This window comes from Stegastes partitus, unplaced genomic scaffold, assembly GCF_000690725.1.
Source record: "Stegastes partitus isolate 25-593 unplaced genomic scaffold, Stegastes_partitus-1.0.2 Scaffold31, whole genome shotgun sequence".
Taxonomy (NCBI): Eukaryota; Metazoa; Chordata; class Actinopteri; family Pomacentridae; genus Stegastes; species Stegastes partitus.
In genome coordinates, this window is record NW_007577762.1 from 454,241 (window position 1) to 473,816 (window position 19,576).

A 19,576-nucleotide genomic window follows, 5' to 3' on the forward strand; every position below is an offset into this window, starting at 1 on the left:
GAAACTATTTAAGTTACAGCTTTATCTCCTTATCATTTCTCTTCCTCAATGTCATAACTTGTAGAAATAGAGGAAAGGAAGTTCTGAGTTGCTCATACTGATCCACATCAAGACTCAATATGCAGTCATGTCAAGGACAGTTGGTAAACCTCATCAGAAGAACATATAAAACATGGAGGTTAGTCAAAAATGTTTGAAAATGAATCCAGACAGGAACTTTTTTTTTTTTTAAAGTTTACTACTGGTGACTTTGTTGGTTAGTTTTAAACACCACTTAACTGTTAAGAATAGAAAAAAATCAAAAGGTATTTATTTTTAATATTGATGACGAGCAGCAAACCCTCAGATTTGAAAAGCTGGAACAAATGACTCAAGTGCCAAAAGATGTCACGTTTACTTATTCAGTTACTTAAAAGACTACACAACTATTTCAATCTCTGTCAACTGCCGTATCAATTAATTGACCACTTGTTTCAACACAATTGTAAACGGTTTACTTATATCAGAAATGGACTGCAGTCACACCGTTATTCATTATTTAGAATCGGAACCAGCAAATGTAGTGCAGGGGTTTCGTTTGTGTTTTCAGTTAAGCCACTTGACCTGTCACTTAGATCACCTAAATGCACGATTATATTGGCTCCTCTGAAGTCGCAGTGTAGTGATCCTTTCTTCTCATACGAAACACAGAGAAACAGCATATGGCAAACAGAAAAAAGCCCAGTCTCTGTGAAATCAGACACAAGAGCTATAAATCTAAAATAGGACGGAGCATATCCTGTCTGTCAAGCGTACTAAGCCCTACAAACGCCACAATTACCCTGGAATGAAAATATGTACCTTACATTTAACCATGAGCACAAAGTAAACTCAGATGTGTCTGTGGCAAGTACTGCCATTTTACAGCCACCGTCATCTCGTTTTGCAGGCTTTCAACTGCCAGTAATCTATAAAAATAAAAAATAAAAAAAAACCAAGAAGGTGAGTGACTCCACAGAGATTACATCATAAGATTGTAAAACAAATCCAGTCATGCATGGGTGCAAAGGATTCGCATCTACAGGCCTGGAAATAAGGATCTCCATTTACTTCATTTGAAAGATTCAGTTCAAATGTTAAAAGACAATTTCACAAGCTGAGTGCATCTTATTGTTGTTAATTTATACTGCATGCTGACCAACAACACAACTTCCCTGTACACAGACCTAGAAAGAGGTCTACTAACACAACAGTCACAGCTAAGTGCATATCACATGAAAACAAACACTAATTTACATTTCAATAACCATGTTTTTACAACTTCAGTACTCTATTGAGAAGACTTTTGAGGGCCCTTTCACTCAGTGTTGTAGCTCCTAGGCATATAGCATTTTTCTTCCGGTCGGTTTCCTGACCTCCCAGTAAACTCTGTTGATGCTTAAAGGAATTGATGTTGAAGGTTAGGGTTAATCTCTGCCTCCTCAGCAAACAAAACTATGTTGTACAGCATTTGCCGCAGGACTAATACATTTGTCCAACTCTTGAATTATCAGCTAAGAAATGACTGACAAAATGTGACTAAATAGAATTACATTTTTAAAAAATGCAACAAGGCAATGCTTTGCTTACTTAAATTAGAACATTTCTCATCTCCACACTGAAGTACAACATAAACACGCCTTGGTGGCAAGGATACAAGTACTTAATCTCAGCCGCACAGCAGGGACCTTCTTTCAAAATCGGAAGTGCACTTGTTCCATTTTCTGGACAGGTTTTCTATCTTAGCATACCAATACAAGCTGTAAAGCACTAGTCACAGGTTTGTCTACATTAACATGCTTTCTGATATTTCAGAGCACAAATGATTTCAATATCAGTCAATGTGAAGTCACATACAAACGCTCACATACCTGTTGCCTCTTCCCATTCTGATGCACTCAAGGCAGTTTGACACGACGGACATTTCAAGCTTCGCAATCACTCTTTGGAGCAAACTCAGCTCTTCCGGCACAACACCCTTTACCTTCTCTTCCTTCATGTGAATACACATAACGCACTCAGCCACGGTCCCCCAATTTCACAAGAATAAAGGAAAACTCCCTTGGATCTGCTGCCATCTCTAAGAGTACTCTGCTAACAGCAAAACAAAGGACTTAATCCTCTCAGCGATCACACTGACCTTAATGGTCAGGCACCAGGTCGACAGACCTTTTGTTTAAGGTGAATACGGATTAACACCAGACTGTTACTAAAAGGAAATGATTGAAGCGAGAGCAGTCGGCTGGGTAGCCATATTTAGCTGTTGTAGTTCTCTTTCACCTAGTCATTGGTAACCTGCACCTCTAAGCCACCTGATGGTGTGTGTCACTTCCAATTAGGCCAGACCTCAGTGGTAATTATAGCCACTTTAAGTGGCTCCAGTGAACCTTAAGACTATTTGCTCAACGCTCAGTCATTCATCAGCCTGGATAGATAGATGTTCTACTATTGGCCTCTCAAAAGTATTTTACCTGGGTGATAATATACATTTTGTTGACGTGTCACTAATTCTTGGAAAATTGTCTGTGGTTTCTTGGGATAAATCTGACAAGGGCAGCATAGTGATGTATTAGATAAGCAAAGCCAGAAATAAGTTCACACCACATCGCAATCCCTTCCCCAAAGCTTCCAGTAACTCAGCTGTTGCCAATCCGGAGAAATCTATTTGTCCAAACTAATTAAGAGGTCAGGACCAATGTGCCCTATAGGGGAAGAAGCAATGCTTTGCTTACCAATAAGTTGTCCATGAGGACTGGAAAATGACATGTGACAGTAAAGATACCACCTCAGTTGACCAAGAGCCAGGTTAATATTCATATGAAGAGGACACTGTTGTGAATAACCCAACCTTAATTCAGCTGGAAATGTTTTAGACTGGGGGGGAGGGGAATAAATAAATCACATAATTCTGCTTTCTTAGTGCCTTTGCTATAACAACGACTGAGAGCACAGAGCTACTTCTGGGGCAGTTGCATTAATGCAGTTTATCCTTGCTGCTTGTGGGAGAGCAAATGAATTTAAAACCTGTAAATCTGCTGTATCTTATCAGTGAAAGCTGCCGCCATCTGTACTTAAAACTAGACATACACATATCTGTTTATCAGGTTGTGTCAGTAACCGGCAGGGTAGTCTGTTACCTGTTACCGAACACAGAGAATGGAATTCACTCAGAGGGAAATGTGCCAGTGATACACCGACTTGACGAGGCTTGTATGCCGTGCTTAAAATGACTACGGCGTGATGCAATTTATGTGTCTAACCCCACAAGGTTTTCCATAAATATATCATAGTTAAAAATCCATCAATTACACATTGGTAAAAGATAAATGTGTGGGATTGTTAACAAGACCGTGGTAAAAAAAAAAACAAAAAACAAAAAAAACATTCTGCCGGCTCGGATACCACATAATTTGAAATATCAATACCAGAAAAGGAAATGATCACAAATCAGTTTGAGATGAGGTGTCAGATAAAACATAACAACACAGCCTGCAGTCAGGTGTATATTGTCACAGTTGTTTTAGTCCTACCATGAAATATTTACATTGTGGCCAGTGAGGACCTCCTGTAGTCCACTCACAATCATTCATCAGTTAGCCAAAAAGGTGTCATGTTACTGTCACAGGAAAACTTAGATAGAAAACACACTGTTGTTGTTTAACCTCACACATATACTGACACAAACATCTGCAAATGTATCTATAAACACAAATGCAGAAATGTTTCTGGTAATATGCCTGAATTAAAAATAAACATAGTGAAAGGACATTTGATATTACGTTTGGAATCACAATCTTACAAAATGCAGTTTCCTCATAATATATGTAAGAACAATTACATAGAGTCCATATCAGGGCTGCACACTATATATTTTATTATAATTAACTTGTTGATTGTTTTCTCAGTAACCTCTGTAACCACAATTTTAGGTAATTTTACCTACAAAACGACACAAAGTGCACTACTATCAAAGGTTTATCGAAACTGTTCACAATTAATCTTTCCTCACCCGGCTAATCTAATAAATATTTCAACTCCTATCCATATCTACATTCCACCTACCTATTTGTATTCCTCTAGATGAAACAAAATGTGGATTTTTTTTTTTAAAAAGTACTTTAATTATTTGATGAACACCTTTTGTTTTCTTTTACAACACATTCAAAGAGCATAACTTGATGACATGTTGCAATTTATAAAAAACCTTACCCATTAAAGATTGCAAACACACAGCCTACCTCCGGCGGACATGAAGTAAATGCTCCTTGTCCCGTGCACGCCACAGAGAAACGATGTCATACATGACAGTCAGCCCGGCAGTCTTAACAAAAGCCTGGGTGAACACAGCCAGAAGATGAACCACATTATGGATTCCTCTCAATCGCAAAACTTAAGGAGAAACAAGCACTATTCCTCAAAAATCTGGAAACTAGCTGACAGGAAATCTACACACAACCATATGCAAAATTCATCAGGAGAAACTGCACACTGCTATGCATGGATTCAGCTGTCATACTATCTCTGTCCCACCTCCTGTCTTGAAACTGGAGCAGAGGAGCAAGAGTAAACACTGACACTCACTGTCATGTGTTTGTGATTGCGAAATCTAATTAATTAGCAAAAACTACTGCCATAAATCAAGTAGATTTGGGAGGATGCAGATAAGAATGCACTTGAGTCAGCAAAGCTTTATAACTTAATTATTTTAATTGCTGCATGTGTTGCCAGAAATATTGCAGAAGCTGTCAGTTCCAACTTTTGTTCAAAGCAACAATATTTCTTATGCTTCTTAACAAGGCAATATGTAGTAAGTACATAGGATACAGAAACATTTTTGCAGACACTTACTTTGTAAATTGATCGTGTAGCAGTGCTTTGTGTTATTTTGCTGACAGTATGGGTCTGAACAAATGCAGAGCGGGGCTGATCAACAATGCTTGAAAATTCTACTGCATTCAAATGATGTTCGCTTGCTACACGGTGCAGACGGCGTGCCAAGAAAATACCACACAAGCCTCACCAGTCTGTACCTTTAAAACAATGGAGGAAGAATTCATGTTGTTTGTGCCAAATTCCCATGACTGTGTCAAAACAGAAACTTGACAGCCAACAGCCCGTTTTATGCACTCTGCACACCTCCCATTTTGGGATCATGTGCCCATTGTGAGCTTTTTGATTTGATCTCATTTGCACATACCATTGCATTGAGCTCCACTGGACTTGTTTGCCTCCCTGTTGGCTTGAATGGTTCTATTTTTCCTATGACCTCATTCACTGACTGAAGTGTTTTCACCCAAAGAGCTCCAGCTGACTGTATGATTTTTTTTGTTCATTGCATCACTACATCTCTGTTCACTTCAGACAATGCAGTACACAAAAATCCCAAAGGGGAAGCTTTTTTAGCTGTCTGCCAGTAATCACATCAAGCTATAAGTGACTTACATCCTGGGGAGGGGTGGGAGATTATGCCAAAGACCATATCATGATCTTTTTGGGTAGAATCTCAATCCTCTGTACAGATTTAGCTGAACTCGTCATCACATGATTAGTTGTGCACATGGTCCCTGGAAGCAAAACCTGTCACTGAAACTCAAGGCAAAGGCCCAACTCACATATCTCTGCATCCTGTTTTCTCTTAGATTTTGTTCAGTGGCTTCTTCTGGGTTCTTGGTCAGCTTGCTACTATTTGTGATCCTCAGTAAGTTACATCTTCAACATGTGTAAGTGCGTTTAATAAATGTTGTCTTAGCTGTGCCTCATCCAGTCATGCTTTTGCAGAGTTAATGTGGATGAATGAACAGATGACTCAAAATTCAACCGTTCAATAATCGGATTAAGTTGCACTAAGTTGACAGTATTTCCTCTTGTGAACAATCAAAAACAAATACAGGCCTTAAAGTAGAAACTCAGTTCAACAAAAAACAGTTGTGATCACTGACACAAGTTAGAAAACCTGTGATCACTGAAACAACATACACCTGTGGTTTCCAATAAGGCCAATTACTGTACATAGCTATAAAATGCACACCTCTGAACTTCAGAACATTTTCAGTTTCGGACCTCCAAATGAGGCAAAACTTGTTCTGCTCAGATGGGGTCTTGCATGTTTGTCGTAAAAGACGCCAGGACCACCACAGTGAAAGCATAGTCCTGAGAGGGAATCACAGAGGTGGGAGTGTGATGATATAGTTCCGGATGCATGCAAAAGTGATGACATAGACGGCACCATGTTTACCTGTAAATATCCCAAAATACTCCCGGCCGGCAGAAGCTTGACAGGACAGGAATATCCCAGCATGATCAGGATTCAAACCACAAAATTACACAAGAGTTTCCAAAGAAGAAAACAATAAAAAAGATGCCCAAGCATGTTGCCCAATTTAATTCCAACAGAACACAAATGGAGCATTTTGAAGTGATTGTGCAGTAAAAATCTCTTGGGAAAAAAGTCTCTAAAGAATGGCAGAACATCTCTCTAGAAATTTGTGCAACACTGATATCCTCCATGCTGAGAAAGATTGAGGCTGTCAGATGAAATAAAGGTGAATGTACAAACTATTGAAAAAAAACAAAGATTTGCATATCGGCAATGAAAAGTGTACTGCTTTGTTGCATTGAGTTCCTACGGTGGGGTCTGTATTTTTAATACTGTAAAGCTAAACTGTTATGAAACTGTTGTACTAAAGCCTGCTGTTTAACTTGGAAATAGTGTAATGTGATACAATTCTGACTCATTAAACTGAAATTGCACACTCTGCTCTGCTTGCTCATTTCCGTTATTGTATACTGCACTTACACATTGCACCCGTAATTACGCAATCTGTACAATTCCACTCAAATACAGATTATATGCCAAATGGCCATGTATATTCTTCAGACTGTCCAACCTCTAATCCCGAGTCTTGCTCTTTGTAATATATGTCTTACTCTGTGTGCTTATTTTTTTTCTCAGATTTCTGCAACCATTTACTTCACAGTAGAAAAATCAAATGTTTTAACTTGCTGAAAAATACTGATGTTCTACAGGAGTATTAACAACTCTCAGACAACTGTCCCACAGACAGACAAATTATCAGGAACTAAGTGTGACTGATTAAAAACAAAACTGGACAGAAAGTGTACCCAAATAATTTCAGTTTTACTTTAACTTTTTTAAACTTTATGTGGTTTAAATGTACATTTTTTTGATATTTACTTAAAATACTGCATAATGTAAATCTCTGAGAAACCTTATAGTCAAGTGCAGTGTGTCGTCATGCAGGGAAGACAGCCTTAAAATCGTAGCTCTCATGGGGAGATAGAGAAATGTGTATTTTTCACATGGATTTTCTTCATCACCACCTTTTTACATTAGAGTGTTACTTTATCACTTTCCTTAGTAGAAAAAAAAAAGCTTTGTGTGAGAAAACTACAAATAAAAAAAAGTATAAACGCACAAGAACTGCTCTGTGGAAGCCTGAGTAGCAGTCACATAATAAAAGGCCTAATGTGGCATCCTAAACCATAACCATTTCAGTATGAATACGCCCAACCAGCCCTTCTCCAATTAAGTGATGCTCTCTAAAGTGATAGCCATTTTTGCTTTTTGAAGAAAGCTTAAGAGAAACCATCATTAAAGACTTAAAAACCCAACCCTGCATGGGAAAAAAAGAGGTCACAGCAAATTTAAATGGAAAACTGAGCTTCAACACCATAACTGTTGGCTGCTCTGTAATTACTGTTTATCCCAAACTAGTTGGGTAGGTTTCACCAAGAAATGAAAGCAGTGTCAAGACGCAGCATTGAAACGTCCGTTTGTTTGTATGCTAAGATTTAACACCTGAAACTAATTACTATAGTTGTGTCTGACAGGGATAAGCTCGTGTCTTTTGTGTTTGTGTTGTCCTCAGTTGAGTTCACGTCATGACACAGCCTTCTGGGAGGATGAGTCGAGTGTTTTGGGAAATTATGTGGTGAAAAGCTGTAAATGAGTCAGTTTAGTATGAACATGTCATCACATGTTCGCTGTCTGGCGTACACGGCAGACACTGAAGTAGGGCGACATTTCATATTTGTCGTTTGATATTTGTCCAAACGCGGCAGCAGAGGTTTTTAAAGACAGCACAACGTCACTACAGTTAACGGCTAACCGACGTTTCCTTAAAAAAAAAAAAATGAAGCACAACAACCGGACCGACACCAAAAAAACTTTCCAGGTAACTCTTTCACCTACCTCAAACTGAAGAACGCTTAAACAGCCCAAACATCGCTTCGGTGTGAGGAAAAAAAAAAAGTACGAAAGAGGCGACAAACTTGTGTGCTAAGCTAATGTTTTGGGCCAGCTGTTGACATTTGTACTCACTCGTCCATCTGGAGGAAGATGACTCCGCTGTCTCGGGAAAGCACGAGCTTCAAGCCCCTCCTCGCGCTCAAAATCTGACTCCAATTAGGATTCCACTGCTGCTGCGTTCAGGCGCCGTCGGACATTCTCCCTTCGATCCCTTCGGCGGCCAATCAAATCCGTAAATACGGGCTTTAAACGTGACGTTCGGGAGGGGGGCAAGAGGGAAGAGGAAAATCCTCCACTGATGGATTAAAGTTATGCTTTTATACAGCAGCAGCAGCGAATAGCTTTAAACAATTCTGCAGTAATTACACACTTGCGGTCAAAGTTGCGAGGTCTCTCCCGCCCCCTGCCGCACAAAGCCACCCTTTGCTACTCTATTTCTAAAACATACCATACATCAAACAGCTATTCGTTTTGTTGTTGTATTTTTTAACTCCAAGGCAGCGACATTTACAAGCGCATTTTTAAACGGTATGCGCGAATTACGAGAAACACTTAAAAGCAGCATTAAAAATGTATTTATGTCGGAATAAAACTCATTATGTGCTACAGAATAGGCGACACTGAAATAGAGCAGACTTCTGAAAAGAGCCCCCGACAGGCTAAAGTTATAAATATGTTTTAAACGAGAGCTGCAGAAGCTTAAGTAAGATTTAACCTCCATCTGCTCTTACGGAAATCCACACACACTCACAACAGCAGCACACAGACACCTTCCTCCAGTGGCTGCATAATAAATATACACATGTTAATTCTGGACAGACTGCATAGCAACGGGGGGGGGTGGCAAAAAACTGTCCCAGACAAATTAGAGCACTTTTCTCATGAGCAGTGTCCAAAATCAAAATACCTGTCAACAGGTGCAGAAGTCTGATTGAGAGTTACAGAAAACACTTGATTGCGGTGATTGGCTCAAAGAGTTGTTCAACAAAATATTAGTTTATGGGTCCCATCATGCTTGTTTGCTTGTTTTGTTGTTGTTGTTGTTGTTTTGTTTTATATGTATATTTCTGTTGAACCACAATTTAAAAGCAATGTCATGATTTTCACTAAATTTTAATTTATTATTACTTTTGTCAGTTTCAACTTATTTCAGTGACAGCTGTTTTTTTTCCTTCTTTAATGGGAGGGTGTGAATACATTTGAGGCCGACTGCATCCTAGCACATACATTCACACCACAGTCAGAGTAATGTTTATGTTGCACTGCACTTGTGGTTAAATACTTAACTGCATGTAGTTGTCTTAGTACTTATACCTTCTGTCTGATCCAATCTAATGTAATTACCGTTGTCTTCCTGAAGGTGTTCTTCCCTTCGTGGTCTTGGATGGCTTCTTGTGGTTTGCAGATCCGTGTGAATGACATGCAGGTGGAATGATCTGAAAACATGATTAAGCGTTCCTTAGAGAGGGCATGTCCCTCCCAGTATGAGGTACAAAACATGTTAAATATGTGTATTTTTTAACCGTGTCAGTGGATTTGTCTGTTTGTATTTTCTATAAATTTTTAATGTTTTTTGTTTCTGCACCCTCCTCCCAAATATCCACTTGTTTGATGCAGCCTCTCAGAATGAGTCCTGAGCTCTATTAGAGATGTCACAACAGTTGTATTAAGACGAGTCTGTCATTAGGCACAAAACTACAGTTTTGTGTTTTAAATGTATTACAGGACTGGAATAATGGAGGTGAACTTAATAGCAGCGCAGATAAACATGGGTCCCCCTCAAATGTCTGATGCAGATTACTACCTTGGAATAGTTGACAGCCAGTTCTGGTTCTGGTTGTAGTGTTGATGGATTCTGTTTTTTTTCTGTTTGAATGGACTTGCCCTATATTTCTTTATATTTGTTTGTATGCTAAACCTAGTTTCATGAACCCTGTTAAGGCCTCTCTAAACTGATTTTTTACCAGGCCTGTGTAACCCTGAGTCTGTCATGAATCTATCATACAAATCTTTTTGTTTTGGGTGTAGCTCGGGTCAGCTGAGCAGACCTTGTTTTGAAATGCTGTTTTCAAGGTTAAGAATAAATTTGTAATCTCAAATGTGCTCAGAAATTCTGCCAAGGAACTCGTTGTGACACAATAGAGCAGACAGGAAAACAGCAACCAAGTAAACCTTGGTGGTGAGATTGTTCTTTTTAGCGGCTGTTCCCAAGGTTAAGTTTCAGCCTCCCTTTGCTTATCCCCAGTCGAGTCATCCCAGTTGGAAACTACTGTGGTCTGTGCCCTGACAGCAGACTAAACTCAGTGTCAGCTGGGACACACTGAACTAAGTCGAACCAAATGGATTTACTGTCAATACAACAGGACACAGAGGATCGCAGGCTCACTTACACCCAAACTCCTGCTGTAGCTTTGGGGATTTATTTTAGTCCAGAGGGCCGAGACAAAACCTGAGCAAAGAGAGTGGGGCGGGAGTTACTGACACAAGCTTAGCTCCATGTTAATTTCTCAGTTTGTGGCTTTATGAAAACTAGACTGCTATATTTAAGTAGCTATACATAGACAAGCAAATGTTTTGACACTCGGGGCTGGGCTCCTTATTTCAGAATTTAGGGAATATCAGGTATTTAAACCTCTGTTGGACATTCTCTTCTTAATGTCACACGTCAGTCTGACTGGTGCTCAATTAGTGTCACAGCCTGGTGTCAGGGACTGTTATTTCAGCTCTTTTCACACATCTTTTGAACCATCTGGCTGCTGTGCTTGCCTCAAAGGATGTTCCACTGTCCTGTAAATGAAGACATACTGCTGACTCTTGAACTCTGGGATTTGTTCTGTATTGGCCATATTTCATTTCCTGACTTATAGGTCTCTGACTTATTAGTTGCTTTGGACTCTGCGCTGCTCTGCTTGGGTGTTTTTTCAAACAGGCAACTTTCTGACCTGCTGGGTTTGAGAATCACTGCGATGCTGTTTATTGAAGATCCTCCTGAGTGACACTTAATCACATATGCAGCGCTCCTCTCCTCTGTGCCGGTCTGCTCTTTCTAATAGCTCTTGTTGCTGTGTTGACAAAGGCCCACTTTAGGTAGCCACAAGCTTTTAAAGCTTCCCTGAGATGTTTGCGCTTCCCTCTCGCCTCAGCGCTACTTGGCACAGTCTAAGCGCTGCAGTGAAGACTCCTGTTGTAATAAATCCTGACTTTCCCTTCACCAGACATGTTTGTAAAGCTGTTTCTAAGTCATGTGGATGTTGAGGAGCACAGTGTAAAGAGGAAAAACCTTGGTGTTTTCTACAAAACTACCACCTTTTCAGTTTTTAAAAGCCTTTTTTTCTCCCCCTTATTTTTTTGTCTGATTCTGGCTGATGAAAGTTTTATGACCTTGATTCACAAACAAACAAAGAAGGTGTGAGAGAATTTCTTACTTATAAAATAACCTTTTTCTCTCTTGAAAAGATAACACAGATCAAGGTCAATAGTCCTGAATAAAACACAACATTATTTACAGAGTAGTTTCTTTGTTTGTTATATTTCTTTGGAGCTCCCTCATGAAGTTGCAGCAGTTTGTGTTCACTCAATTTATTTTTGTGCTCCATCAAAAACATTTCAGGGAAGGCTGAAAGAAAAATCAAATGAATTGACTCAAAATCATCACATAGAGTAATGTGTTAAAAGGAAATTCAAAACACGAGTTGTAAGAAAACACTGCAGCTAAATATTTTACTGCTGCAACTTACAATTATTTTTGGAAATTTTTTTTAATTCTTCCATCAACCTTACTAGAGACAAGAAACGAGTGGCAGGTCCAAAACAGTCCCAAATGCAAAGATATTCAATTTAGAAAAACCTATGGAAGGCAGAAAATCCTTAAAATTGTGCACAGGAATTGGCAGTGATATTGCGTGATAAATTGCTTGAACTAATCATCAGCTGTAGACAATTTTTCTTTTCAATCAGCTCATTGATAAATCGACTAATTGTTTCAGCTATTAAATGTGCACATTTAAAATCTACATTTTTAATACCACCACAATGGATACTATAGGTATCATCAAGTCATTAAACACAGGATTCAAACCAAGATTTATTCAAATTGTTCAAATATTTGAAGCCATTTCCAAATACATGTTTGAGCTTCATGTGCTTTGGGAGCGCTGTTACAGCAGCAGCAGCAGAGAAGTCATTCCAGGGCCACTGAAAAGACACAGCATCCCTCTCATTAGCACAAATTATTACAAGCCTCCAGTGACAGGGTGCGGAGCAGTTTATTGGTCCAGACTCTCACTGGATAAAATCATACATGAACAAATGGAGCCCTAAGCAGCACCAGTTAAACTGTGGTGTATCGAGCCGCACCGGGACAGGATCGGAAAGGAGAGTTCCCACTGGGGAAATCAGCCAGGAAGACGGGGTTGTAAGAGGGTGAAGTTTCTATCAAGGCCTGCCGCTTCTTACGGTCACGCTTCTGGTAGCGGAAGTTAAAGGGCGGACGCAGAGCCAGAAGGCCCGGGACTTCTTCAGAGGACGAACCATAAGGCCCAGCGCTGGACGGCTGCTGTTGCTGGTTTGTTAAACTTTCAGCAGACTCACTGGAAGAAGAAGAAGAGCTGAGAGCGACGGAAGGGTTAACGCCAACAGAGGGGTCGAGGGCCACCGGGTCGACAGGTGCGGGGTCGACAGGTGCGGGGTCGAACGGTGCGGGGTCGAACGGTGCTGGCAGAGCGTCGGTGGGTGACGGGGGATCAAAGGGAGCAGGCTGCGGATCGTTTCCTGCGTCATCAATTATGGGTGGAAAAGTTGGGATTGCGGGTTGGGGGAGGTCGTGACCTTGTGGCTGCACTGGTCTGAGGTGGTCCACATTCTGGAGACAAACCAGACAAGATCACAACAAAATAATAATGTCACAAAGCTACAAGTGTCAGTCATGCAGTATTACAACACACGAAGAAGAACTGAGAAGACAGCATGATTATAGCACAGAACCTCAACCTTTTAAGAGACATGTAAGATACTGCAGAATATATCACCAGGGGAAACCATTCAGAGAATTACATTATCACTCTAGAGGCTGCTTTACTAAAATCTGAAACTAAACAGAACCTAAACCATTCATCAAAACTAGGTCAGGCATTGACTTATTATATTCCCAGTGTGCAGTGTGAAGTTACTGCCGCCTCATGTTACAGTTACTCCCTTACTGACATACATCTGCATGTGAGTGTTCTGTTCATTCTTGGCTTGCACGTGTTCGAACTGTTGTGATTGCTAAACATCTGTGCTGCTGTTTTCCTGTGTTTATTGTGCTGTCATGCTTCGCAGATTATAACAGAGGACAATTAAAACAATTCGATTTGGTCTGCGAGTCAAATTTCGCATGCATACTGAAGGTCAGAGTGTCCTAATTTCATTTAATTTATTCTCATCTTGTTTATTTTCCCCCTTTGTTTTTAAGAAAGAACTATAATGTCATGCTAAGATGATGTAGGTAAGCTGGATGTTCTTAATTTAAACATATCGAATACACAATTGTTGTAATTGCTGTCGTCTCCTGTTAGTAATTATTTTTCCCGAGCAATAAAATAATAAATACGTCTTAGTTGCCTCCTTTACCTGTATTTTAAACATCTCGCAGGACACCTGAGCTTCAGGATCGGCGTTCATGTCTCCATGCACAGAACCTGTACAGAAACCTGCAGTCTGAGAGAAAAACAAGTTTGAAGAATTTCTTTTAGATGACTCCATGTCAATACAAAAAACAAAGCAACATAATAGAGCGGGAGGGAGTCGAAATAAATAAAAAAGGGAAGATTTCCTGTCAGGTTTCTTTAATAAAAGAACCAATTACTGAAGCCTCTTAGTGGTGTCAGTTTTAAACATAGAAATTAATTTGTCATGTCATCAAGTGACACTCCCTGGAGCTGCTTCATTGATAGTAAACAACATGCCGGCTGATCGATGTTTAATAGAGTTTTCGCAACAACATTAATTAGTGTCACACTGTCAGCGTAATAATCATTCTTTTAATGACGGGAGCTATTTCAGACAATGTTGTTTGATCAATTCAAGGAGTGGAATGACGTGCAGCTGTTTTCACTTACACACCTTCACTTTGTTGGATTCACCTGCAAAATCCATACAGCTCTGCTACCAAATTCTACCTTTACGACTGCATTTTTCAAAAATTCTTGTTCTTTCTACATACAAAAGAAAGCTGCAATATAAGAACCACCTGTTCATTTAATTTTGTGCACACAAACTTTAAAAAGAGCCTTGACAATAAACAATAAATATACACATTTCTAACAATTTCACAGAAAACTGAAGAACTAAAGAAAACTTCATAGAATTTGATTGCACAAAATTATCAGATAAAGAGGGATGTGACCAGTATTTTAAACTCATGTGGCTAGATAACTTAGAATGTTGAATAAGTTGACTCTGGTTGAGTACCTCTGTGTCAGATTCGATTGTCAGCCGCTGGCAGGTGCCTCTTTCTGTTATTCCCTCTGGACACTCTTGAACTGTATACTCCACAAAGGTGGCTTTTACTGGCACAGTCTGAAATATATTTTGAAAAAAAATGGTTAGAAAAGGGCAAATTGCACAAATAAACACATCCACACACACAGGCAGAAATAGAAGTGGTGTAGTTTTGTGCTGTAATGTACTGTAACAGCTATTGTTTTGGTGTTAGAACCCAAAGCTGGACTATCATAATGCAAAGAGGTGCAATATACTGAGCTTTGGTCCCCAAGCAAACTATTCAGCTTCTCATTTGCTCTCCAAACAAAAGTCGGGTCACATAATAATGTCTAAAGCACCTTTGATAATCCTTTGCAATGTTGCCAGACTCGTCTATTACTATTGTATTATGGTTATTGTTGAGCAGTAATGATTCTCATCTGGCGCATAGAAGCTCAAAACTGCACTGTACCGTCTGTTGAGATTTTTCTTAAACGTCTTTCCCCATAAAGATAACGTTCAGCACGCTGTTGAGCAATGACATCAGCCCCAGAGCATCGTTTCTTCCGCCAGTGTTTAGAACGTGCGGTTGTACCTGTGCTGCAGCTCTCATGATCTTTTTAACTCCAAGTCCTGCACCCAGAGTAGACTGCCTCTTATACTGGGACAGAGTGACCCGGGCAGCAGTCACGGCCTTCGGACTGTCTTCAGGAAGCAGGAGAGGGCAGGTTGGACAGGTCTGCTGCAGCTTCTCTGGGGGGTCTGCAGGGACCAGAGGGAGATGATAAGAATGATTCTACAAACTTTTGCATTGAAATGACATCAACAAAACATTATACAGGTTATGTTAAAGCATTAATATAGATTAAAATCAGAATACTATGAGCGATTAAGGGACATCTATGGTTTGGTGACTTTTGCAAATTATCAGCATACAACCAAGAAAAAGATGTAATCACCCAAAACAAACAAACAAAGAAAACGTTTATGGGTTTGCAGGGCCATGGAGTAAACTACATATATATACATATACATATACATATATATACATTTTCATGGCCGACATTTTAATTTCTCATGGTGGGAAATACACAAGTGTAGCTAATTATTAATTAATTATGGCTCAGTTCCATTTAGCTCTGCCAGTAAGCCATCGTTTATGTGATTAGTTACACCTGCGTGTGACAAATGCAAATGTCCACAGTGAGATACCTTTCTTTCCTTTTCTTGTACTGAATGATGTCACTCATATCTATGATTTTAACAATTCTACAATTCTATAATTTCTAAATTTTCTTTTATCCAAAGCATCTGAGAACGGATACAACACAAGCAAGGAACTAACTTGATACTTTCTTCATTTTACAATTTAAATCAGTCCCTTCCAGTTGAAAGATCTGTATGATGCCACGTGAATTATTTCCAGAAACCATACAGTATGCCATAAAGCACAATACAGGAAAAGTCATGTCAAAATTTCACTCGATTTAATCATTAAAAGCTGCTGTGTCTCATACACTCTGTACACAACTGGCATTCTACACAAACGTATCAACGTGATGTAATGTGTAGCAACATAACTGTATGCTGACGTTACCTGGCACCAGAGCGCAGTCGTAGCTGTACAGGTAAGAGTAGCCCTCCGGTGTGTGCAGAATGGTGGTGTTGCAGTTGCCAGAGACTTGCTAAAAATGACAAAAACAGACAAAATACATTATTGGCACAATTACAGCCCCTTTAGTAGATGAATGCTACCTTTAGTAGTAGACTGGGCAACAAATTAAAAGTAAAAGTCTGACTTGTCATGTACTCTTCTGTCTAAATGAGGACCAAGTTTCACAAAGTGAGGACATAATATGCCAGTATCAAACAAACCCTTCAAAATAAATGTGTCTTAAACTTTAGTGTGCCTTTATTAGGCTGCCCCCCCTTTTTGTTTTTTTCTTTTTTACAATGTAAGTACGGGTCCTCACAGGTATAGTACAAGGACAGGCACGTGTGCTTGTTTGTATATGTGTGTGTGTCCTACTGTTTCCATGAATGGTCTGACGTCACAGCGTTTCCATGGTTTTGGGCTGCCTGTGTGACACTTGGTCTCCAGGACATCCAGGTCCAGGTAATATACATTGCCTGCTGGGCCCTGACATTCACAATACAAACACAGGTAGCAGAGAGTGGAGAGATAAACAGTGCTGTGTGGACAGGTTTTCCTACAGTAGTCTCATATGCACTAGCGTTTTTTTTTTTTTTTTTTTTTTTTATGAGCAAAGTAGCAACCTATGCTTTTGCATATCCGAGGTTCCAATTTATGAGAAGTCAACTGCCAAGTACCATCCTTTGTTAAGTTGCATATTTAAGGAAGCCTTTAAGAGATGCTTTGTAATTCCACACTTTGTACAATATCGATTGGAGCTGCAGCACTGAAAACAAATGTCACCGCTTGGAGCAGGTGTAATGGCAGCTCTTTTAGGTCATGAAGTTGAACTGAGCCTCTTAAAACCTGATCTGTCCCACAGTCGGGCCACTATAGCCTTCAGCAGCTGACAGCATGAAGTTCATAAAGTGTGTTGTGCAAGGTTTGTCCCGGCAGTACTGGACCGAAATGACCTGGACTTTATTAACAGTCGCTTCGGTCCTAAAGGCCTTTTTTCATGAGGCGTGAAAAAGAGACGGCTTCTCATTCCAGGACATAAAATTATGTACTTTGATTTCAATGTTACATTTATTAAAAGGGACACGCACTGATGGCGGTCATTCACAGCAAAGTGCAGACAACAAATATTTATTGTTCTTTTCAGTCCTTAGTGGCTGCACACTAATGTAATTGCTGCTATTTTTCAGAGCTTTGATTTGATCCAGTGGTTGCTAAACTGGGATCCAGAGACCACTGTGAGTCCTTGAGAAGCAGAGTTTAATTTCATTATCATTTCCCCAGACTGAGAGTCAGCACAATCTGACAATGTAAGAGAGTAATTTCTGATTAGAAGTTTGACTGTGCACATTCATTTTTAACAACGAAACACAAATCTTATCAAATGGGGTCTCTCTGATATGAAGACTGGCCATGGCTGGTTAAATCTATCAATGTGTATCTCTTTTTCGTTGGGATGTTTTGATATTACAGCAACGACTGGAGGGAAAATAACCTTTCCACTCCAGTTAAGCATGAACAAATCACCCAGTGACAGATTTTCACAACAACCTCGGGCAGTTTTTCCCACTGAGAATTAGCCTCTGTACTGACCTGAGCGTGCAGGTGGACGTTTGCAACGCGGTTGAGGGCAAACTTATAGCCTTCGGTGCGATCCTCATTGATGTAAGTGACGGCCAGCCGAGACAGCTTTTCCACTGCTTTGTCGTTGCAGGGTATAGGAGCCAGTTCAATGGGCATCAGTACAAAACCATCTCCATACACACGCACGGTGTGGATGGATAGCAGGGATGTTAGCAGCAATAATGTGCAGATGGATTTGTCCATGGTGGCACAGGTTTAGACAGGAGCTCAAAGACAGAGCTGCTTTAAAGTGAAGTTTGTTCTCTTGTGTTTGCCTTCAATCGAGGCAGTGACTTTTGGAATGAAAACAGGAGGGAGCTGTTGAAATGAAGCCAAGGACAAAGTTTATTTGATGGCAGAGAGCTGATATTTGTGAATGAATGTTCCAGGGATTTATTTAACCCAAGGAACACTCATTCATTTAAGACAAATAGAGTGAATGTCAAAACTGTCACTCATAGTACTCCTGTGTTCATAAGCTGCAATACTAAGATTTAGGGCTTTTTTACCATCAGTGCAGGAGTTATTTTCAAGCTGATCAAAACCGTCTGTGGTATATTTGTGTAAACCAGTTTGGTGCTGTAGATCCTCATTACATTATAATGAAGCCAGAGAGTGTGTGTACATTGTGGGGTAAGTTTTAGTGGCTGTAATGTTGTCATATCACCATTAGGGGTCACTGTGTGTCTGATGTGCCCTACTGGAGGGAAATCTGTTGGTCCACCAGGCAGAACTGGGCTAATGATTCACTGATATCCAGTTAATTGCTTCCAGCATTATACTTGCTGTTGTCTTGGAACCTCATAACTCTGATATTTGTGTTTCCTGTCTTAATTTTACTGCAAAACCCAGTGGCCCTTAATCTGACCAAATTTACCTCATTGTGGTAAAAGAGTAATGGTAATTATTTCAGCAGTTCCAGACCAGTGTGTTGTTGTTTACGAAAGCATGTATTCATATGAATGTGTTTTAAATTGGATGTACAGTACAAATTTATTTTTTTTTTGTTTGTTTGTTTCAAAGGCGTAAACAGTGAGCCAGGCTCCGCCGTGTGTTGTGGGTGGGGTTCACACTTTTAGAGCAGTCAGATTGGTTCCATTGTTCATGACAAGATCGATTAATGTCTGTAACAGCAGCTCCGTACACACTGGGACACAGGCGAGCTCACACACAGAGCCTCCCTATCTCTCTGTCTCTCTCACACACATTTGATTTATTACAATTGTTGTACAGAAACAAAGAAAACCCTTTCTGTGGACACATACAACATAAGAAATTTGGATGTTTGGCATTATTTGCCCACTGGCCGAGAGATGGGAAGATCAGCACCACTCTTATGTCTGTGTGTTAAATCTGGAGCTGGGAGACAGTTAGCTCAACATAAAGAGTGGCAACAGGGGGAAACAGTTAGACTGGTTATGGATTAAACAAAAGAAACACAGACGGGTGACAAATTAAGGGAAAAACCAGCATAAAGCGTCTCAGTAAGCTACAGAGCCCCTTGGCATTGATTCTGTGAGTCTCTAAAATTCTACTGGAGGGATAAACACTGT

At 39.9% G+C, this 19,576-nt stretch overlaps 2 protein-coding genes across 4 annotated transcripts in view; both read right to left on the reverse strand.

Moving 5' to 3' along the window:
• LOC103370537 (G-protein-signaling modulator 2-like) overlaps positions 1-8,363 on the reverse strand; it is a 20,081-nt gene extending 11,718 nt beyond the window's left edge. For 2 of the 3 annotated variants that reach the window (XM_008299641.1, XM_008299634.1), the window contains exon 1: positions 4,257-4,334. In XM_008299641.1, the coding sequence (XP_008297863.1) occupies positions 4,257-4,321 (65 nt within the window). In that variant the 5' untranslated portion in view covers positions 4,322-4,334. Of the gene's footprint in view, positions 1-4,256; positions 4,335-8,230 lie in introns of those variants that run through there. The other variant, XM_008299649.1, reaches the window with a different exon arrangement.
• Positions 8,364-12,358: 3,995 nt separating this feature from the next.
• On the reverse strand, positions 12,359-18,258 carry LOC103370570 (alpha-2-HS-glycoprotein). The gene is made up of 7 exons (XM_008299672.1): positions 17,994-18,258; positions 16,779-16,889; positions 16,347-16,434; positions 15,345-15,511; positions 14,738-14,845; positions 13,898-13,984; positions 12,359-13,148 (listed from the first exon to the last, which is right to left on the reverse strand). The coding sequence occupies exons 1-7, from the start codon at positions 18,225-18,227 to the stop codon at positions 12,618-12,620; spliced, it is 1,326 nt and encodes a 441-aa protein (XP_008297894.1). The 5' UTR covers positions 18,228-18,258; the 3' UTR covers positions 12,359-12,617.
• Positions 18,259-19,576: the final 1,318 nt, after the last annotated feature.